General features: G+C 52.5%; 1 protein-coding gene across 8 annotated transcripts in view; it reads right to left on the bottom strand.

Annotated features, from left to right (window-relative positions):
* Positions 1-23,188, bottom strand: part of LIMS1 (LIM zinc finger domain containing 1) — a 94,708-nt gene that overhangs the window by 9,032 nt on the left and 62,488 nt on the right. For 5 of the 8 annotated variants that reach the window (XM_032652076.1, XM_032652072.1, XM_032652075.1 and 2 more), the window contains exons 2-4: positions 7,510-7,669; positions 1,095-1,161; positions 325-445 (exon numbers count right to left, since the gene is read on the bottom strand). In XM_032652076.1, the coding sequence (XP_032507967.1) occupies positions 325-445; positions 1,095-1,161; positions 7,510-7,669 (348 nt within the window). Of the gene's footprint in view, positions 1-324; positions 446-1,094; positions 1,162-7,509; positions 7,670-11,234; positions 11,740-23,188 lie in introns of those variants that run through there. The other 3 variants (XM_032652070.1, XM_032652078.1, XM_032652077.1) reach the window with 3 other exon arrangements.

Genomic DNA, 23,188 nt, shown 5'->3' with positions numbered 1-23,188 from the left:
AAATTTAAGATCTAAGGTTCTTCCTAATAATTAAAAAAAAAAAAGATTCCCATATCTATGAAAAGAAATTAAAGAAACCATTTCTTTAAACATCACCGCTGGGCTTAAGAGAGCAGAACCGAGCCCCGACTTTTCACACGGAGAGTTATTTATCCCTCCCAGAGGACCAGACTGATGGCTGAGAAACTCCCTGCGGTAGCCTCTCCCGCAGACCCCGGGCCCCACGCCCCAACTCCATGTCCGAGGCCCCAGGGAGCACGCGTGACCGCAGAGCGTCACTCTGCCCACCCGTGCCCGACGGGTGACAGGGTGCCCTGCTCCTACCTCCCGGCGCTCTTGACAAACCCGATGTCTGCCAGGACCCCCTGGCAGAGGTCACAGCGGAAACACTCGGGGTGCCAGCTGTTGTTCATGGCTTTGATCACTCGGCCGATGATGAATTCCCCTGCGGAGAGGAGCACACGGGCTGCAGCGCAGCTTCCCCGCCCTCAGCCGCCGGCAAAACACCTGCCCCTTTCCCCACGTGCGCGTCTCCCGCACAAAGCGCTACTTTAGAAAAGTGCTTCCGTGTCATCTGAGTCCTTGTTTTGGGTTCTGTAGCTGCCACACTTTCAGGCTGTCTATCACATCTCTGAATCGGCTTTTCCAGAGGAGGTACTGGGCTCTCCCTCTCCCGAAGGTCTTTTTGGTTTTTTCTGGTCATGGACACAGAAAACAGAAATCCACCGCACGTTTTCTCGTACCGCATACTTAATTTCTTCCTTCATTCAACCTTGTCAGCATGCGACTCGGTGCCCCTAGTCTCTCCTGCTCTGTGACACGCAGGCCACCCCTGCGCGTCTCAAGGTCCCCGCTGAGGCCGCCCGGGCCGCGCTGACAGGGAAGAAAGGAATCCTACGGGGCATCGAACAGAAGTTCGGTGAGTCCTGGGCTTACCTTCACCCTACAGGCCCTGAGAAGCGTCATTAACATTACTGACGGGAAGAGGGCTGACAAAACACCGCACCTGCACGCTTTCCTTCCTATGAGCACGTGTTATGAGGTCGTTCTGAAGGAAACTTACTTTTCACCGTGCATTGGGCAGTGGAACTTACCACACTGGTGACAGCAGGGAGCAAAGAGCATCTGAAAGTCATGTTCACAGTACTTCCTTCCTTCAAACTGAAACAGAAAGTACCGGCGACTTGTAAATAGGAAACAATCCCAGGATGAATGGAATTTTTCTGCGGAGACTGTAGGAAAGAGGTTTTTGGACTAGAGCTCTGCCCAGAATCTGTAATCCTCCTGAGATACGTAAAGGCAGACACACTTTGGTACCTTCCCGGCACCTAGTGTGGGCACAGGAAACAGAACTGATCCTCTGCCCCCAGAGAAGGGTGAGCTCCTCCCGCAGACACCCCCCCGGAAAATGTGCACAGACGTACAAACCTCCCCCCACGTTGAAAAAACGTACTTACGAACAGTAAATGTGCTAGCATATTTTAAAAAAATAAACATTTTTAAATGGGGCCAAAACCCGTTTAAAAAAATATCCTTTTTCCTACAGGTGGAAAATTTATCCTTCATTTCTCTCCTTGAACTGTTTTCCTTTCATTTCCCCCCAAAAGTTTTATGCTACAACAATACTTTTTCCACCAAGGTCTTTAACTGGTCATCCTACCATATTTCTCTGCAATTAAAATGTATTGTGAAACTTTAAAATTTGTTTTACTTCCCGAATCCATATGGCCCTAAAGGTTAACATTCTTCTTCTTCTGGATTAAGCTGTCATTAATTATCGGTATGCAAATGATGAAAACACAGCTATGTTACGAATGTTACATTTTCTTCACTATTTAATTATTTACATGAGAAGCAAACCCTAATGAGATGAGCAGGGCCACTCTGTACCCTCACCATTATTTCATGCTTCCATGGACGAAGATGGCCGACCACTGGAAGACTCAGGGTTCAACATTAATTCTAGATTTATTTTCTATTTTGGGGGTTGCTTGTACCCTTTTCATGTAAATAAGTCATGGGAATTATATAATGCGTTCCTTTGACTCTCTGAGCTCCTTACGAGTTATTTGTCAAAATTACATATTGTTTGATTATCAAAATCCACGCTTAATGATGTTCCAGTTGTCAACTCAATCTCCTCAATTATGGAAATCAGCTGCAGATTTAGCTCATTCAATTTACTGACCATATCCCCTACAGCTTAACTGGCATTCCGGGCAAAGCAGATTTATCTTGTGCCAGAAAAAGTCTTACTTCATTTTTAAGCGCAAATGAATGAGCTCTGATACATTTAATGAGTCTATTTTTTAAAGTTACAAACAGAAGGTATTAACTCAATACACCATTACTCAATACTGCGTCACAGTGCATTGTAACGTGTAGCCCCAAGCAGAAGTTATTTGTAAGTGAGATGTGTTCCTTTACTGAGAATATATTGTGTACATCCATAGAAATCTGATATCGAGTTTTCAGCAGTAAGTTTTTAAAGAAACATAATATAAAAATGCAGAAATAACTGTACTTAGAAATGATCAACTTTTTACCTGCCACCTCGTCTTGCTCAGTGGAGGAAGGAGACTCAAACTGTCTCAATTTGCCACTTAAGTTTACTAGTGAAAGGCTGGGTAGCGGTAACAAGGCGTCGTAAAGCCTTCAGAAGGATAGTGTTTTGTGGCTTGTGTGCAGGCGCGGCTGGCAGTTTTAATTGATCAGTTTTTAAAATCAGTATTTTCGATGGAAATAACTCGATCAAAGATCTGTCACAGACTTTTGAGACCCATTAAAATCAAGTGTAAGGAGAAAAATAAAAGAAATGATCAGCAATGACTCTGCATTTAATGAAAAGAGACAGACACATATTGCTTCAAAAAACAAAGCAAAAGGAGGCCAGCAGTTGGCATATATGCTGTATTTGTTAGTAGAAGACTGAAAAGCTTAGGGCCGGTTGTGGTTGGAATAAGTCTTTAAAGCTGTGATTCATGTGGGCAGGACACGGTGGGGCTTAAGGACCCTGCCGTGGATGGACGCAGACGCAGCCCGGCTGGACCGCGACCTGCTCGGGGCCCGGTGAGCGGCACGCCTGCTCTGCTCGGCTCCCACCATGCCCGCCCTTCCGCAGCCTCTCTGCACGCCTCTCTCTGCCTTAAAACGATGAGTCCTTTTGAAATTAGCGGACGAGATTAGGGCAAAGTCCTAAAAGACCGTTGTCACGACGACTCCCCACATTCCCAAACCTGCCATCTATCTGCATACAGAACACCCGATACGGCTCCTCAGCTGGGCAGCATCCTTAGCAAGAGAACACATAAGGCCGGGAAAGGTGGGTAGCCCTGTGGGTTTAGGGACCCCCCCCCAAATCTCTTCTGATTGGGGTCCTAGAGCAATTTGTCAGAGTAGGATTTCACATCCCTTCCTTTCGTCAAGGGCGAGGACTAAGCGCTATCGGGAATACAAAAATATCATCAGGCAACCCGATTTTAGGATGAACAGTCCCTGAGACCAGAATCTGAGGGTCCAGAAATGGGCCCTTGAAGCCATCCCTATGGCAACCCCCCTGCATGCCCGGGGTGTGCTCCCCCAAATGAAGACTTCTGAAAAGGGGGAGCTTCTTTCGCTAGAACGAGCTGCCTCTTTTCTAAGCATGTAGAAATGATCAGACATACTCTGGCTCGATTTCTGAGCGCAGGAGAAAGGCCGGAGGCTGATCCAAAGTAAAACTCTAGGGTGTGAAATGAAGAAAAGTCAGAACGCATCAAGTTGGAAGAGTCAAACTTCCATGAATACTGTCTTTCTAGGTACAACCCAGAACTGGTTTATCATAGAACAAGTCTGTAGAATAAGAAAAATTAATGCTCCAAATTCGCAGCGTTTAACAAAATGCCAAAGAAGCCTGCGACCCGCCAGGATGGGGAGGGGATCCTGGCCAAGAACAGCCCTGCTTTTAACGGTTCTAAGTTTGGTTTGGAGTTCCGTGAAGATTCTCTTTGGGGGAAAAGAAGAATCCTGCCGCTTTAAAGAAAGCTCAGAATTTGAAACTGTGCTGATGGTCTCACCTCCAGCCACATGCAGATGTGAGAAGTCTTCCCAGGTTTCCTGCCCACCAGCCTTGCCCCCAGGGTCCAGTTTCCTGAGGAATCACTATGCCTTCCATATTAGAGGAAACCAGGGAAGTAACCTCTTTGTAAAGTCTTCCCACTAAATCACTCACCACAAATTGGACTTTCCTGTTATGCATTTGTGATGGGGGGGCGGGGGGTCACATTGGGGGAATTCACACTAAGGAGAGAGAAAGGTGAGGTGTCCTGAGCCGAGCTGGGCAGGCTGCCTGGCCTCCCCCCCTCCATCCTGTCGGTAACTTTTCTGGAATCACGTCACTCTGGAACGGTTGGTTCCACTTTATTTCACAAACCATTTCCTTTGGGGGAAAATTAAGATAATCCTTTTGGAGGAAATCCCTGATGTCACAAAATGAGATTTAGGAAGTGGTGTCATGGCCACACACAGTGTCAGGGCCTGGGGGCCAAATGGGTGTTTCCCCCTGGAAATGGCATTTAATCAACCGCCTGTGACTTGGCTGTTTTACAAACACTTCTCCACGTTATTGGAGAATGACGGGCAACACTGACAGCCCATGAAGACAGGCTTCCCTCTCGAGATTCAACCGCAACACCAAAGTAAGGATCACGAATCACACGCAGTGTTTTGTTCTTATTTGATCACTGTCTTCCGATATGGATAAAGTTAAAAGATGGATAACTTTTGGGGACTTCCCTGGCGGCGCGGTGGTTAAGAATCCGCCTGCCAATGCTGGGGACACAGGTTCAAGCCCTGGTCCAGGAAGATCCCACGTGCCGCGGAGCAACTAAGCCTGTGCGCCACAACTACTGAGGCTGCGCTCTAGAGCCCTCGAGCCACAAGTACTGCAGCCCACGTGCCTAGAGCCTGTGCTCCGCAACAAGAGAAGGCACCGTAATGAGAAGCCCGCGCACTGCAACGAAGAGTAGCCCCCGCTTGCCGCAATTAGAGAAAGCCCGTGTGCAGCAACGAAGACCCAACGCAGCCAAAATAAATAAATTTATATTTAAAAAAAAGATGGATAACTTTCATAATCATTAGTAATTAAAAGTTATTTAAAATTAAAATGTAGAAGTAGAATCTTTTAAAAGAGAAAACTGAATTTCAGTTTGGGGAGCCGGTTCTAGTTACTACACAGAAAGTATGTCTTGGCTTCTGGTAAATGACGACGGTATTTTCGTTACAGCTGAGTGATGAGCTGCCCAAGGATGCGTACAAGCACATCTCATTTTATTGTACTTCGCAGATAGAGTGTTTTCTACACACTGAAGGTTTGTGGCAACCCTGCTTCCCGCGAGCCTGCCGGTGCCATTTTCCCAACAGCATTAGTTTAAATTAAGGCGTGTATGTTGTTTTTCAGCCATTATGCTACTGCAACTTAACAGACTACATATAGTGTAAATATAACTTTTCTATGTTCTGGGAAACCAAAAAATTTGTGCGACTGGCTTTATTGCCATACCCGCTTTGTTGTGTGGTCTGCACCCAAACCCACACTATCTGAGGTCTGCCTGTACTTATCTCCCTGTGCCAATTTACACAAGAAGGTGTATGCTTTCTGTAGGGTCTTTCTTAAGTGAGTTCTTTCTAGAAATACTTTCTAAATACATTTTATGGCACAAGAATTCACTCGGACTGCAGTCAGATGCTTAAGAGACGGACCACAAGGAGGTCTTGTTCTGTGCAGGGCTCTGCGTACACGGCCTGGGGAACGAGCCATTTAGAACCAACCTGCTGCCAGCACAGGGAAGTTCATTACCTACGGGAAGAGGTGTTAGTGCAGCAGGTCGCGGCCGAGGGTGGCTGTGCTCCCCAGGGGAAAGCCAGCAATGTGTGTAGGTACTTCCAGTTGTCACAGCTGGGTATGTAAGGGGAGACCAGGGACGTTTCTAACACCCTACGACACACGGGACGCCCCACAGCGAAGCGCCATCCAGCATAGAGGGCCCGCAGAGCGAGGACGGGGACCCTGCTTGGAGCGTGTTGGGGGCCGGCTGACCGACGGGCACCGCGCACGCCGCCTGCTTCACGCTCGTCACCCGGTGCCGCCGCGCGACGTGGCCAGCAGACGCACAGCGTGGGAAAGAGAAAGCGACAGAGAGGGAACAGCGGACCGTGGAAATAACAGAGCCTGCCTTTCTTCTCTGTGGCTCCCCTGGAATCTCTCTCCTAAGCCTTTGTCACAATTACGCATTTCAATAAAAAGATCTTAGATTGGAAAAGCGTATGTCAGGGAAAGAACACCGTATCGGATATTAGGGACCAAACTAGGTTTGAATCCCATTTATGTCACTCATCTGCTGTCAGCAAGCACATTTCAGCCTCTCTGGGCCTCAAGGAAGAAAAGGCTTTCCAGGGTGTGGAGACCAATGTCTGCTCGGGGGCAGGCTCCCTAGAGCCCCGTAAATGTGCTCTGGGTCTGACCGCCCTGCTCCGGCTCAGGGGCCGGAGAGCCTCATGAGACCTCAGCCCCTGCCCCACCCCCTCTCCCCCTGCTCCCCTCACCCTCTTCAGCCCCACCCTCCGGCTGTGGGTCCCTGCGTCCCCTCTTCTGCTCAGCCCCCCACACTGTCCCCTGCCGTTCCCAGCCCGAAAGCCATTGCCCTTCACGGAAAGAGAGATTCTCGTTCCAATTGCACAGGTTTCTGTCGTAGGGAATGTGTGTTTCTGGGACACAGCAGGAGCTGGAAAAACGCGTTTGAGTGGATAACACGGTGTCCCCGAGCTGTGTCTCGACACGCTGCGCCACAGGCTGGCCGGGAGCTTCCCTCCCAGGGGCATTGTTTCTGTGGGAAGATGCTGTCGAGTTGGCCAACAACTGACTTACTAATGACCTTTAAAAACCACTGTTCCTTCCCCAGGAATGGCCTGTAAAACAGAAAAAATTTTAAATCTGCTTGGTAGAAGGAGAAGGGGAAATCAAACAGTGGCCACCTCTGGGCGTCCCGGAACTCTACGTGTACGTGTCGCCACGGAGAGAGGCACATGCAAATGCGTACGGAGGGGACCACACACGTGCACGCGCGCGCACGCACACACACGCACACACTGTCGTCCTCGCTCACAGCTCGGGGTCATCCCTAGACCAGCACCCCCAAAGAAGACGTGAGGAGGAGGTTCCAGGACTGGTCAGAATGAACACAAGTGAGCGCGGGCCACGTGGTGACACCACAGGATCAGGGAGGACAAGTGCTGGGGAAGAAGAGGAGACACAGAGAAGAGCTGGATACGGAGGGGGTGCCCCCTTCCCCCCCAAACAAGAGCCCCTTTAGGACACAGGTGCTGGGAGTTGTGGGGCAAGAGGAAGCGGGCCGTGCTGGGGCGGGGCGGGGGGCACCAGCAGGGCCGGCGGGCGAGCCCCAGACACCCGCCACCGTCACTGCCCAGGGCCACCCCTGCCCTCGCGCATGCCGCCCGCCCACCGGTACCCACCTCATAGAAGAGGCCCTCGGGGAACTGCTGGAAGCACTGGGCGCACACGAAACACTGCTCGTGGTACAGCTCGCCGTTGCTATTGACGATCTTCTCGGCGGGCGCGAAGCCTCCCCGGCAGCGCTCACAGCTGGCGTTGGCCAGGGCGTTGGCCATGTTGCTGCAACACACAAGGGACACAGGTCACGGACGGCGGCCCTTCCCGGGAGCTCAGTCTGAGGCCACAACAATCATATCTTGTCCATAAAGCCCGCTTTCCCGCTTGCGACCCAAGGTCTCAACCCCACCCAGCGTCCGGGGTGCAGACCCTCTGGTTCGCCGACATTCCTGCATCCCCTGCCAAATGCCCACGACGCACCCACACCGCCTTCCAGGAGGCAGGGATGCAGGGGGCACCGAGAGCCGCCTCAAGGGCTGAGCCGACAGCCTGACGAGTGGCCTCATTAAGTCCCCCTCACGTGGGTCCGGACACGCTGAAGGCCCGGCCAGACGCAGGCCCCCTCGCACCCGCCGTGAGGGCCTGCCGAAAGCAGCTTCAGTAGCTCTACAACCCGCCAAATGCCTGGGCCCTATAATCCAACTGGGAAGACAAACGTTGAACACTAATATTACAAAATGCATCTTAAAAGCACAGAGTTTTCCACTCTGAAGATCATCTTACAGATGGTGAAGCGCAGGTTCAGAGACCAACGAGCCCAACCTTGCAAAGCTGTCCAGCTCACAGGAGACACAGGCCCAGAATCCAGGTCCCCCGCCCACGAGTCACAACCAGATGATGGCGTCGGGTCAAATGCTCGAGAGGACGTGAGAGGACCCTCTACGAGTCCCCGGCTGGTGAGTCCGGGCCGGGGTCCCCCTGGACCCCAGCACACGCGGGTGCTTCCAGTGAAGGCCCACGTCCCACCCAACCCTGTGCAGCCTGGAGGAAAAGCATACAATCAAGCCCGTGACCAGACCACTGCTTACTCTGAATCTCACATAAAGGAACGGCCTCCAGGTGGGGAGGTCCCCAGGCAGAGCAGGCGCTGGCCCAGCCAGCTTCGTGGTTTGCAAGTTTATTTTCAGGTATCCAGACCCCACGCAGAGCGCACGCTCTGCTCTGTGGCCGGCCCCGGGGCAGCTTCTGTCCACCCAGACACCCTGTCAGCCCAGCTGGGGAAGTCATCGCCTACGAACCTTCCCAGCTCCCCAGGCGGCAGGTGGGTGGGGGTCCATCCCACAGGCAGACGGGCTGCCCCGTCCCATCACAGCCTACATCTCACTGCTTCCTTAGCAAGGTTGGCGCAGCGCATGCTTCGCCCCCGCCTACCCCAGCGGAAGACAACCCCGCCTTCTTCCTCCAAAGCTCTCACCCAGCAGTATCCTGCCCTGTGGTATTCACACTCCACCAGAAGTGCCACGTTCACAACCCCACACCAAGCAAAACTCAATTAAAACGCCACCAGAAAAGGAAGGAAGGGAGGCAGCCTCACTGCTTGTGGCAAACCTGACCTGAGTCTCATACTAAATTACATTTTCTACTTTGTCACTGCAAAGTTACTGTGGATCAGGGAGAAAAACCCATCAACTCCCTTCGTCACCTGGCTTTGCCATAAGCCAGACGAACAGCGGTAGTTTTATCGAAGCTCTGGAAAGGCTTGTTGCCCCCCCCTTCTCCAAAGTGGGGGCCAGCATCCACAGGCACCCGTCAACGAGGTGTGCTCAGCCCACAGCTGCCCCCATGGGCCTAGGACCATTTTGAGGACGAAATAAGAAAAAGTACATAAAACCACTTTGGAAACCAGAAGGTGCTACTCAAATATGAAGCATTATTATTACTTTAAAACTTTCTCAGAAGAGTCACCAAATTCTCAATGATTTTAGTAGAGCCCCAGGAGACCTACAAAAGAAGAAATCCTGGGACATCCTGACTCATGATTTCCTAGATGAGTGACCCTCTCGGGGTGGAAATGTCCTCCCTTTTCCCACATCTCTGTGGGAGGCCACATTTTCTTTATAAACTTCATGTGAAACAACATATTGCAGAAGGATGAATGCAGGTGAAACAGTTTTATCAAGACAGACATTAATGAGATTTGCAAAAATGTAATACAATGCCACTCTTCCCCCCAAGTTTTCTCATTTTGGAAACAATTTTCATAAAAACTTAATGAATATTAATATGTATTAATATTATTAATGTGCGATGAGCTTACTGTTATTTTAAATGAACTAATAAATACTTAAATTTTTCTCAGTTTTATTTTCTAATACAGTAAATGCTGATAAAACAAAAGCTATTTGGAGACCTCAATGTTGCTTTAAGAATGTAAACGGGGGCTTCCCTGGTGGCGCAGTGGTTGAGAGTCTGCCTGCCGATGCAGGGGACACAGGTTCGTGCCCCGGTCCAGGAAGATCCCACATGCCGTGGAGCGGCTGGGCCCGTGAGCCGTGGCCACAGAGCCTGCGCGTCCGGAGCCTGTGCTCCGCAACGGGAGAGGCCACAACAGTGTGAGGCCCGCGTACCGCAAAAAAAAAAAAAAAAAAAAGAATGTAAACGGGTCCCAAGATCAAAATGTTTATCAATGACCTATTTATACTCATTACACTATAGACCGTTTACATTCAAGTTCAAATACTCAAATAGTTAGAAAACAGACACATTATACAAACAACCTCTCCCCACACACAGGAAAAATAAAGTAGTTTTAGAGATAAAGTAATATGTATCTTTGAAGAAGTACTCATTTCAATAACAAGCAGGAAAAGAAACAGAACATTAGAGGAAACTTCCAGGAAAACAACCAACCAACCAATAGTCTCACCCACCTACTCAACTGTTCACATTATTTCCCTTCCTCTCTTGTCTCTGACCCTCTGGCACTGTGTATCTGTTTTTTAATGGGCTGTAGTTAGCGCAGTTTTAGGTTTACAGCAAAACTGAGCGGGAGATACAGAGAGTTCCCATACACCCCCGACCTTGCAGGCACGGTGTCCCCGATGGCCAACATCCCCTGGATGGAAAACGGACACACACATTCTTTCCACAGTGACTGTCACAGTTAACACAGATGATAGAAGCTACTTATTAAAAGTCAGGGATGATAGAACTGTCACTTGGTTAGTTATAATTAATAGGCTAATTTTTCAAAAAAGGATTTCCACGTCGGGAAACGTAAACCTCGGGGAACAGAAAAGCCTTCGTAACTGTCTGGTGAGAACTGCTTTGGCCGACCTGCTTCCACACATCAGCTGCACACAGAAAACCTGACTTCCTCGAGCTTTCCCTTGTTCAAGTGCCTCGTTTATCAAAGCGTGCAAAACAAAACCTCGAGCATTAAAGTGCAGAAATGTAAACCCTAAAAGCGTCCTGACAGTTGATGAAGTATTTTGGTTACAGTGTAATTATAATTGCCCAATTAGTCTTAAACAGAGCTCCTCAGGAGTTGTAAAGAGAAGCAACATCTGTTGCAAAAGCGCAGGGAAAGGATGGGTGGAAACAGAGAATCAGGCCGTTAAATGCTCCTTCTGGCTAATGACTCCCTGGAGGCCCCAGGCACTCCCAGCTCCCAACAGGGAGACCTCAGCGCTGCATGGGCAGCGAGAAGACAGCGCTCTCCTCCTCCGTTTCTGCATTTCGTCCTGGACACCCGCTCCACCCCGGGAGGCCCCACTGAAGGTGGGGCGATGTCAAAGCCCAAGGCAGGGAACCCAAGCCCCAGGAGAGGGCTGGGAGGGGCACTCACGATTTGATGTAGAAGTCACAAAACTCCTTGTAGACCCTGACGTCGCTGTGCCTGCGCTGCAGCCTGGACACGGCCCTCTCATCCTGGCCGCAGGGCGCCCGGTGTTCCCCGTTACAGGCCGCCGGGGGTACCTCCTCGCCCTCCGGGATGGCAGCGGGGCGCGGGCCCGGGAGTGCCATCGCGGAGCGTTAACGGGGGACTGGACGGGTCAGGACGGAGGCACGGACACCCAGGCGGCGTCCCGGTCACTCCCCTCTCCGCTCCCACACGTCAGCGGCTCCAGGGTCGCACCGGCCCCTTCACATTAAGAGCTCCGGGCAAGGCAGTTGTGCCGGAGACGGTGTGGATTCGCTGAGCGTCTGGAAGCTCCAGGAACTTTCCCCGCACACACGGGACCAGCTGTGCGGCAGCCCGGCCGCCCTCAGGGGGGATGGAACAGCTGTGCAGGGGGTGCAGGCATGAACCCTGCTCTGTGACTCTGGCGTGGTGACAGCTCAGTCCCAGGCTCAGCAGGGGAAGAGCCGGCGTCCAGTTACAACTCCTTCCGTTTGGCCCCAGCTGAGCCTGTAACCAAGGCAGCCAGTCCTTCTGGGTCTTTATCACGGATAGAAGATAAAGGATAAAGGATGCGCTGCAGGCTCGCTGTGCTCCTTGCACACCACTGTCGGCTCCAGTGCACCAGGGTCGGCAGTGAAGTGATGAGGACACGTGTCCTGGGGCAGTGAAAGGGGCCCAATCTCTCCAAACCGACCTCCTGGCACCCCTGTGCCTCCCACCAGACCAAGGGGAACAGGTGGGAATCTAACAAATACAACAGACCAGTGAACACAACGAAAAGCAAGCAGACTCACAGATGCAGAGAACAGACTAGTGGTTTCCAGCGGGGAGAGGGAAGGGGGGAGGGGAGGCAGGGGCAGGGGGTTAAGAGACACAGACTACTTACGTATAAAACAAACAAGCTACAAGGCTATACCGCACAGCACAGGGAATACAGCCAATATCTTCTAATAACTATAAATGGAGTATAACCTTTAAAAATGGTGACTCACTATGTTGTACACCTGTAACTTAAACAATATTGTACAACTAAACTTCAATTTTAAAACGTCAAGAAAATAATTTTTTAAAAATTAAAAAAACATTTAAACCTACATGGTTATATAAGATGCTGAAATTATATTTAGTGGTTTTTTTCTTTCAAAAAGAATATTTAGTGCTCTAATCAATCAAAAAGAAAAAAAGAAAACCTAGGGAGCAGGTGAAAGGCACACTGACTGACAGAGCAGGTCACACGAGAGACAGAAGGGCCATGAAATCATCAGCAAACAGACAAAACGCGTCTGAGACGTCCGCAGCATGACGGCCAGAACTGTAAACAGTGCTCCTAGGTGCTCACTGCTGTGTTCCCAGGAGGTACAGGTGGGGAAACCAGGGCACAAAGAGGCTGGATAACCAGTAAGTAGGTGGTGGAGTCAAGATTTAAACCCAGGTGGTCTGATCCCACAGACGAGATGCTAACTCTCTGTGGGAAAACGGTTACACGTAATTACTGGGGAGCAAAACAGGTTATCTAGAAAGGCTAGGTAGTGCATACAAAATGGGGCTAGAGGCAGAAAATGAGACATGCTCTCCTCATTCTGAACCCTAAGGATCTCGGGGTACAGGTCAGAATGGCCCCGGCCCAGAGCCTGCAGGGGATGGAGCAAGAGGCTCGCCATCTTTAACCAGGAAAGAAACAGCTTCGTGGTTAAAAAATGTTTGTTTACAGTGACCGTGTGGAATAGAGAGGGAAGGAGACAGCTGGTGTGGAGAGACACACAGAAACACACACACTCAGACAAACACAGACACACACACTCAGACACACACTGACACACAGACACACATAGACATGCAGACACACACTGACACACAAGACACACACAGATACACTGACACACACAGACACAAAGCTGCGTGACAGATACTTGTTGGTGAGTGAAAGGGGCTAATCATCCATCTACCTGGTCTGGGAAACCATGACCATCAGCTGCTGTTGGCACATCTAAAAACATAACCAATTATCTCGTTCCCCCCATAACGACTAGTCCCGTCTCTACTAGACAGGAAAGCAGCACTGCGGAGAAGCCGATGGTTCCTGAACACACGACGCAATGAAGTCTCTCGTGCAGCAAGGAATTAATGTGAAGGACCTGCAATCACACTTTAAACTTTTTATCTTGACATAATTATAGTCACAGGAAGTTACAAAGATTGTACAGAGAAGACCTTTGTACCCTTCACACAGCTTCCCAATGACTACATCTTGCGTACAATCAAAACCAGGACTCTGACGCCAGCGCGATGTGTGTACAGGTCTGTGTCACCTTGTCACACCTTGTAGATCCGTGTAACCGCCACCCCCATCCAGACCTGGGGCTCTTCCAGCCCCACAAAGACCTCTCTCACGTCCCCTCTGACGGTCACACCCACCCTCCAGCAACACACTAGTCTGTTTTCCATCCACATAACTGTAATTTAGAGAATGTTTTTGCTGTGGACTGAATCTCTGTGTCCCCAGAATTCATACTGACAGCCTAATCCCAAGGCAACGGGATCTGGAGATGGCCCTGTGGGGTGTCAGCAGGGTCGAATGAGGTCATGAGGGAGGGGCCTTAATCCCCCGGGATGGGGTCAGAGACACCCAGGCGAGAAGACAGCTAGAGACAGCTGCCCACCAGCCAGGACGTGGGCCCTCAGCAGACAGGATCCGCTGGAGCCTTGATCTTGAGTTTCCCAGGCCCCAGAACCTCGAGAAACAAACCCTTCCTTAAGCCACGCAGCTATGGCGTTTTTGTTACAGCAGCCCGAGCTGACTAGACAGCCTGTGACCATCTGAGACTGGCCTCTTCCACTCAGCAAAGGCCTGTGAAACCCACCAAGCTGCCGCGTATGTGGACTGCCTGCTCTTTTCACTGCCGAGTAGTATTCTGTGGTGTGTACACACCACAGCTTGTTTAACCATCACCCACTGGAGGACACTCCAGCAGCTTCCGGTCTGGGGCTGTTGTGAACCCAGCTGCGGGCAAGTTTCTGGGTGAATATTCGGTTTAATCTCTCTGAGTTGTGTGGGAAGGGTACGCTTAGTTTTCTGAGAAGCTGCCAAGCTGTTTAGAGTGGCTGTACCGCTGCACACGCCCACCGGCAAAGCATGAGAGATTCAATTCCTCCACACCATCGCCAGCGTTTGGTGTTACCATTACTTATTTTAGCTGTTTAATAGGCGTGCAGTCCCAATTTTATTATGCACATGTATTAAGTTCACGTATACGCAGGTAAGTACAAAAAGGAAGTCAGAAATGTCACTCCACCATATCATCGTACTGACAGAAGGGAAAAAGAGTAAATACATGTTATTTGGGAAAAAATTCAAACGCTACAGAGATGTATAGGATGAACAGTAAGGTGTCTTACTATTTACTTTGTGTTTGTCCTACTAATCTCAACTGTGCCTTTGATGAACTAAAGCGCTCAGTAAAGAGTGACCTGATCCTTGATCACCAAGGCTGAGAGTTGAGGTCGCGATTAGGGCAAATCTGGTGTGTTGTGTGTTTTGTTTCCCCGGCACCCTGAATGCAGCCAGGCTCGCCAATCTCTCTACAGACAGAGCTGCCAGAGGCTGTGCCTGGACAGGAAACATGTCCCGACCCTCCTCTCCACCAGCTACTAACTGTTCCACACCCTCCACGAGGTCCTTCTTCTCAGACTGTGCTGGAAACGTAGTAAAGCGTCCCTCTGCTCTCGAAGCTCTGCTGTTTCGGGAACACTGTGTGAAGGCGACGCAGGAGGAGACCCTCCTTTTCCCCGGTTTCCTCTCCTTCCAGCTGGAACCGTGCCAACGAGGGCACACAGTCGCCCCAGAGAGACCGACCTGCCACCGGAGTCCAAGCCCCAGGTGCCCTTTGCCCATCAGCACAAGGGCGCCGTGGCTGATGCGGAGGGGTAGACGAGGCTCCGCCTGCTGACACTTCTGCCGCCTCTCATTATTTCCTCCTTTCGTTTTTTAATCACCGATGTGTGGCCTAACTGGGAGCTGGGTTGGGGGCAGGCTGAGGTTTGAAGGGAGGAGCTGGAAGAGCCGTGGGCCCTTCATCACACATCTGCCCCTACTGGCCTCGTCCCAGGAGCTGGTTCTCGCAGAGAAGCTCTCAGGGCAGAGGGGAGTCCCTGGGCCTTCCACGCGCCCCTCATGCTCAAACAACACAGGAGTGAGAGGCGAGGCTGCAGAGCCACCGGCTGACGGGTAGGGGTGGACGCATGGTCGCCTCGGCCCCAAGGGCGTCCCGGGGGTGGGGGTGGGGGGGCGGGCGCCCGGCCTCCGCAGCCCTTTCTGCTGGGGTCTCAGCTTCTTAAAAGGTAACTGCTCAAGTAACTTCCTTACATCACACGTGTCACATCTGAACATACGGAACTTCTGCTACGTGCTCACGACTCTGCCGACCTAACTAGTATACGTCGGAGGCGCCCACTCAGCACACAGGCGCGTCCACGTGTGGCAGGAGCTGCCCGGGGATGCACGTGCTCCCTCCACTGCTCACGCAGGTGACGAGCGCCTTTCTCCCCGGGCCCTGGAGCCGAGGGCAGAGCCATGACTACGTGGCATCCACCGGTCAGGGCACCACACGCCCAAAGGGTTGCACAGGACAGTCGGCTGGTCCCTCACGTCCCCATCCAGCCATGCGGAGGAGTGGAGCTCAAAGGCGCATGTAATTTCTCCAAGAGAGCAAGGGGTAATCTGAGGCCAAATGAACACCATCGCTCAGTTTTCAGAGCCAGGCATTCTGTTACTTTTAACCCATTTTTCGCACTTAATAATGTCACTCTTCGAAATGCAAACAATCCTTTTATACTGTGATCGTAACCATGAGAAAAACATTCATCTGAACTCCCTTGACTGAGATCACTATGGGCCATACAGCGCAGCACAACAGCCCTTGAAGCAGGTGGGAAGCTGTTTTATAAAATATCCCAAAGCCATTGTTTTCTGAACAGTGGGCCTGTAAGGTGGTTTCCTGGCTCCTGGGTTCCCAAAGCTTCTTCCCGAGTTTCCAACAGCGGCTCAGGCCTCCTCTTCACCAAGGCTGACCTGGATCTCCGGGGGGATCCCCCAGGACAGGCCTGGACCCCAGACGTCCATCCAGAGTGGAGAGACTTCTTGTATGCTGGGCAGTGGCTCAGTCCTTTAGGGCCGCTGTAACCAAACACCACCGACCAGGTGGCTTATACACAACAGAAATTCATGTCTCACGGTCCTGGTGGCTGGAAGCCCGAGACCAAGGCACCAGCGCGGCCGTGTGGGGTGAGGACTCTCCTGTTCCCCTGGGTCCTGGCCGGCACCTCCTCGCTGAGCCCACACACAGCGCAGGGGCAGGGGCCCCGTGCGTCCCGTTCACGAGACCTTCACCCCGCCCCCCGACCTCATCCCCCCCACACTTTTTTTTCCGTACGTGGGCCTCTCACTGCTGTGGCCTCTCCCGTTGCGGAGCACAGGCTCCGGACGCGCAGGCTCAGCGGACATGGTTCACGGGCCCAGCCACTCCGCGGCACGTGGGATCCTCCCGGACCGGGGCACGAACCCGCATCCCCTGCATCGGCAGGCGGACTCTCCACCACTGCGCCCCCAGGGAAGCCCCTCGTCCCCTCTTAACACCACATCGCGGGTTAGGACTTCTGTACGTGAACTGAGCGGATGTGCAAACATTCAGACCAGAGCGGGCAGGATCTGGGACCCTGGCTGAGTGTGCCTGAGTGCGCGTTAGATGCCAAACCACACGCAGCACATCTGCTGTTGAGCTGACCGCTCCCGAGGCCTGCACGTCCCTCAACCCAGCTAACGCCACGATTTCAGCCAGAACAAATTCCGCCCCTGGGGAGACACCCTGCCCAAGGCGAACAACCTGCTCAGAGGCGGCGGACCAAGAGAGGGCAGCTGTTTCCACCAGCTCAAACACTGAGTGTAAGCCCGAGCACGGCTGGCAAAGTCAAAAACGCAACTTTTTAATAACTGGTACCTTTTAAATTCAAATTCCCTCAAATAGCAACAACTGAATTACATGCATCACTACCAAATATTTCATCTACGTTTTTAAAAAATTTTTTATTGGAGTATCGCTGATTTACAACGTTGTGTTAGCTTCAGGGGTACAGCAAAGTGAATCAGTTATACATATACATAGATCCACTGTTTTTCTGATTCTTTTCCCATATAGGTCATTACAAAGTACTGAGTAGAGTTTGCTGTGCTCTACAGTAGGTCCTCATCTACGTGGCTGAACATGTTGACCGACTGCCTGTAAAAAGCGGGCCCTGACACAGGAAACATGTTGTTAATGCTGCCCCTGTCACACAGGCCGTCGCTCTGTGGATGTGACCCCAGAGCCTGGCAGGAGCTTCTCCAACCTCTATCCACAGGAACCCGGGGCGTTCGGAGTGTGGGGATGGCAAACCAGCTATTTTCACTGTTTCTCTATTTCACTCAAACGGAAAACCTACTCTGATTTTCCTCTCCTATTAAAACAAAACAATCGTGACATGCAGTAAAGATACTGGTGCTGGAAAGGTCCTTCTCATATCCCCGTCCAGCACAAATGCCCCGTTCCCTCCAACGGACGGGAGGGACAGGGCATTGCTGCTACCATGACGTCTGCCCCATCCGTTAAACTGTTCCCAGATCCTGGCTGCAGAGAAGGAAATCATCCACCGCGATGGGCCAGAGTGAAGAGACTCGGCTGCACACCTCCTCCAACCAAGTGGAAATGAGGGAGCTGCACACCTGTCACATGCTGTGCAGGCCCAGCCGGGGAAGCAGGGGGACGGGGAAGCGTGGAAGGCGTCTCCACACACGGAGGTCTGGGGAAGTCACTCTGGCTTATACACAAGTTAACTCAAACTTTATGCCCGTGTGTGGCCTATCGAGCATACGCTGTATGTCTGCTTTCATTATTAAAGAAAAGTGCACGGTGACCAGAAGTAAAGAACGTCCTTGTTAATATAAAGATGAAATGCCTCCCTTCCCGGGACGACAGCGCTGGTCCTCCTCGGATGTTAAGCCTCCCTCCCCGGGGGCCAAGGCCACACTGACTCACTGCATGTGTGCTGGTCTGTTGTTTTTAAACCTTGAAGGAGTGCATCCCTGGCTTGTTTAATGTTCTTTGTTCTGACGAAATATAAAACTGTGCTGAAAACCCTGCTTCTCCAGAGCAGTTCCTCAGAGTTACCTAAGAGGCTGTCTTCCGGGCTAGAGTCCTCTCAGTTTGGCTCAGAAAAACGCCCCAAACTCTTTTCTATTCCTATTCTAGATTGTTTATTGATTATTTCCACCGACAGGAGCAAAAGGCAAAATTTTTAATAGCAGAAAATTGGCGAATGATGTGTGCAGCGGGCAGCCCCCCGTGCAGGCACATGGGGCACCGGGACAGGAGGGCCCGACTGCACGGCTTGTGGGGTGGGCTGGACTCCCCAACCCCGTCGGCCCAAACACGGTGCAGCTTGTTACAGAAAGTGTACAAAAGGCAGAGAAGACTCACCATGTTCCTGCCACACACGGAGGTCTGGGGAAGCCTTTATGTCTTTATATGAAGAAGGACTTTACTTCTGATCAGTGTGCACTTTTCTTTAATAACTAAAGCAGGTGTACGGCGTATGCCTGGTAGGCCACAAACAGGCGTAAAATTTGAGTTAACTTGTGGATAAGCCAGAGGGATGTCCCCAGACCTCCGTGTGTGCAGACAGCCTGATAATACCCTATTCCCTTTCTTGTGAAGATCCACACACATTTGAGAGGGCTGTTGCCACGTGGTTGCTTACAATCGCCTTTACTGGTGACGATCAAATATTCCCAGCACTGAGGACACCATCCAAGAGGACAGGGACACTCCAGGCCCTTTCTCCCGAGCCTTCCCGGAGCTTCCAGCCCTCTGAGGCCCGCCCGGCGCTCAGATCCTCCTGTGAAGCTCCTCTAACATTCCGCCTGTGCTGACCGGCGGCCCGGCAGCCCTGGGATTTGGGAAGACCTAACCCTACTCCACCCTGCAGAGGGACCGGCGCCGCACGGACACACTCCGCCACCGGCCCCATCGTGCTCCCCCATCTCCCAACAGCTAGACCAGCCCTGTGTGAAGTCACAGGGGACGGGATGGGCCAGCAGGTGGGCAGACTGCTGCCCTCCCCCGGGACTGCATGACTCCATCTAAGGGTCTCACTCACCACCTCAGCCTGGTTTCATCCCCTCAGTAAAGAAACTGCCCCCACCCCCCGAACTGTCATCATGGCTGGAATCTGGAACTGGGCTCCCAGGTTCCCTCCCACTGGGTCCCCACGGTCACTCAAACAAGCAGGGTTTGGTCAGCTTGAAGAACATGCTCAGAATTCCTCTTACAGGTTGGGCCGTTTTCTCTGCGTGTTTAGCCGTCTCCGTGGAAAAACGCCCCTGGAGCAGCCCTCCACTCTCAGGTCACTTCTCCCGGGAACTCATACTGTGATCCACAAACACACCGTCTCACCCCGAAACATCCTTTTTAAGGGATCTATTGCGTCCTGACCAAAAGAGACAAACTTGAGAGGGTCTCATATTTCAAACACAAAAGGGCAGCATTTTTAGCAGGAGTGTGGACTCCAGAGAAAGCCCGGTTTACGAGAAAATCCCCGCAGGGTGTCCACGAGCCCTTTTACGGCCACGGTGGCCACCGCCGCCACTTGCTTTCTGGCTCTCCGTTAGGTCCTTATTTTAGTTCTGACTCAGCCGGGACGGCTCCCTGAAAGCTGACCTTCAACAGACCTTGGGGGGAGGAAGCCAGCCCAGTTATCTCATGACCGTGAGCTAATTGTGAGGTCTGCCCTCCTCAAGGAAAAAAACCGTGAGAATTTCAGGACAAAGGACAGAAAGAAACATTTGATTCAAGTGAAAACAACCCTTTCAAATTTTAATCTACCTGTCTCACTGCTTTTCTTTTAAACAAAGAACATGTTTTCATGTATGTTTTAGCACATTAAGCAACATTTGAAAAATATCGGACAAGATAAAGTGCAGGAACTGAAAAATGGGTTTTTTTTGATAACTTTAAAAAGTTTTCTTGGGCTTCTCTGGTGGCGCAGTGGTTGGGAGTCCGCCTGCCGATGCAGGGAACGCGGGTTCGTGCCCCGGGCCGGGAGGATCCCACATGCCGCGGAGCGACTATGCCCGTGAGCCATGGCCGCTGAGCCTGCGCTCCGCTACGGGAGAGGCCGCAACAGTGAGAGGCCTGCGTACCGCAAAAAAAAAAAAAAAAAAAAAAAAAGCTTTCTTTTCTTTCATTCACTTCAAATTTCACGAGGTGTGCACAGCAAGGCCGGACATGTTTCAGCTGCCGAGCCTTAGATGCCCCTGCGGGACCGTCAGAGGATGTGAGGGGCCGAACAGTGGTGTCCGGCACCGGCTGGCGTCTCTCCGTGGGCCCATGTGTGTCCCGCGTGTCCCCCTCTTCTGGTCCGCCCGGCACCCCTCCCCGCATTGGGTGAACTGGGTTTCTGAACGCCGTTCTGCAGGCTGAGGGAGAAAGCTCTCGGCCAGCCCCCTGGCTTTTCTCAGGGGCAGGGCGTCTGTGTATCTGCAGGAGCGGTGGTCACGCCCGACCCGACCCGACCTCAGGCAGGCCCGCCGGCCCCTCAGCAGCATCACTCGGGTCTCTGCTCCGACCCGGTCCGGGCGCTGGGCCAGGCGGACATCCCACCGGCCGCCTCCCGGCTCCCTCTGCGGGCTCAGATCCTGCCCCTTCTTCCCGGCCCTGGGCCCCCAGCCCCGCGCCCAGTGGGCTCCCCCCTGCAGCCCCTCTTTCCAAGCCCGTTAGAGTTAGGAACTTCATTGTTGCAGTGAACCTTCCTCCTTCTAATCACTGTGTGGGTTTCTCCTCCTGATTGGACCCAGATCGAGGCACGAGGCCATGCTCAGACCCCAGGGCCCGGATGCGGTAACAGGCATGGGGCTCACTCAGCAGCTGGAAACACCCACACCTACATGTGAAACCAGGCAGGGTGGCGGGTCACGTGATAAAATCGCTGGGGGTCCAGGTCAGCTCCCACCCGTGCCCTCCTCTCCCACCCCGCGCCGTGTCTGTCCTGCCCCCTTCCCTCCCGCCTCAGCTACAACCCTCCCAGGAAGGTGTGGAAGGAAAGGTCTGTGCAGGGGAAGCTCCAGAGCTCAGGGCAGCGCCTGGGCTGTGTCTTTCACATTTAAGTACTTAAATGATATAAAAGCAACCTTAAGCCTTCCTGACTGCGGGGCTCCAATTCTCTCGTAAATGGAGCTGACTGGGGGGCGGGGGGGGGGGGGGGGCGCGGTTTCCGTGCAGGAGGCCACGTGCACCTGCCCCGTCCCGGGTCCACACCAAGCACGGCAAAGCACAAACCAGAACAATCTCTTGTCGTGGCATAAAGGAGAGCAAAAATGCCATCAGAACTAGCCTGGCCCAGGTCACACGACTAAGCTGGGAAAATAGCAAGAACAAAATAATCGAGTTTTCAAAGAGCTCAGTCTACTAAGAAAGTCCATCAAAAGACGAATCCTGAGAATAGTGCACACAAATGAACAGAAGCACGTGGACCGAGTCACAGAGCAGCTAACCCTCCCGTGATGAGTCTGCGAGGCTGCACCGCACGTGGACTTGGTTCTATGAAGAGCTCTCCACAGAGGAGAATACTCTAAACCATGGAGACAAAGGACCGGGATTATTTCAAGGGATGGTTTTCTCCTTTCAGATACAGAAAAGAATTCTGTATTCAAAGGATAAATTTTAAAAACCCACCAAAGCAATTACTAAGGGTAAGATCCTGGCAAAAGTGAAGGGATAGAAAAACAAGAACAGCTCACAAGGACAAAATCCACACCTGACGCTGCCATCGCGGTAAAAACACTGAGTCAGACCTTCAGCACGGAGTGGGGCGGGGACGGGGCATCACCTGTGCGGTCACCACCTGGGCACAGACCGGAAGACAACAGCGTGAAGCCTCAGGGGCCGACGTCCACGTTTCCTCACCCAGAAGGCAGTCTGCACACTCGCTGTGCAGGTGTAGATGGTGCCCAGGTGAACTGCTTACTCAGGAGGCCTGCACGAGCCAGGTTACCTTCCCTCCCCCATCTGATGTTCCCCATGGACTTGGATGCTTGAGCACTGGTCCTGAGCCCCGAGGCTACATCCGGGCTCACACACCTACCTGGGCTCAAGCACCTGGGCTCATGCACAGCTCTGGAAGCTCCTCTTCGGCCTGACTCGGTTTCTCTGGACCACCCGCGTTCCCCTGACACCCTCACAGCTGAGGAAGAGGCCACAGGCTCTGCTGCAGCCTGACCACCCTTCCCCTCATCCTGTGCCCTGAGGTCGGGCCCCGCCCATCCAGGAGCAGACTGTCCAGAACCATGGACCCTGAGCCCCTGGGGCTCCCTCCTGGTCCTGCAGGCCCAAGACCCTGGCTCCAGCACCTCACCGCCGATGAGGCATCTTTAGGGACAGAAGCAGCTTAGGCGGCAGCACCGAGCTCCAGCTGGGACGCTTCGGTCCAGCTCCGGGACCTCAGCGAGGGTGCCTGCCGGGGGGTCTCCCAGCCTCCCACCCCCCCGTGAGCCCGGCTCTTCCATCTGCCGTTTCTGTCAATTCTGTGAGCAATCTGAACTCTTTCCAATAAAATTCTTTCCTACCTCAGCCAGCCAGAACCTGCAACTGTCACTGCCCCCCACCAGAGCCTGCAACTGTCACTGCCCCCCACCAGAGCCTGCAACTGTCATTGCCCCCCACCAGAACCTGCAACTGTCACTGCCCCCCACCAGAGCCTGCAACTGTCACTGCCCCCCACCAGAACCTGCAACTGTCACTGCCCCCCACCAGAGCCTGCAACTGTCACTGCCCCCCACCAGAGCCTGCAACTGTCACTGCCCCCCACCAGAG

The sequence above is a fragment of the Phocoena sinus genome, chromosome 13 (assembly GCF_008692025.1).
Source record: "Phocoena sinus isolate mPhoSin1 chromosome 13, mPhoSin1.pri, whole genome shotgun sequence".
Classification (NCBI taxonomy): domain Eukaryota; kingdom Metazoa; phylum Chordata; class Mammalia; order Artiodactyla; family Phocoenidae; genus Phocoena; species Phocoena sinus.
Note: the sequence above shows the minus strand (reverse complement) of the source record. Positions and strands in the feature narration are given on the sequence as shown.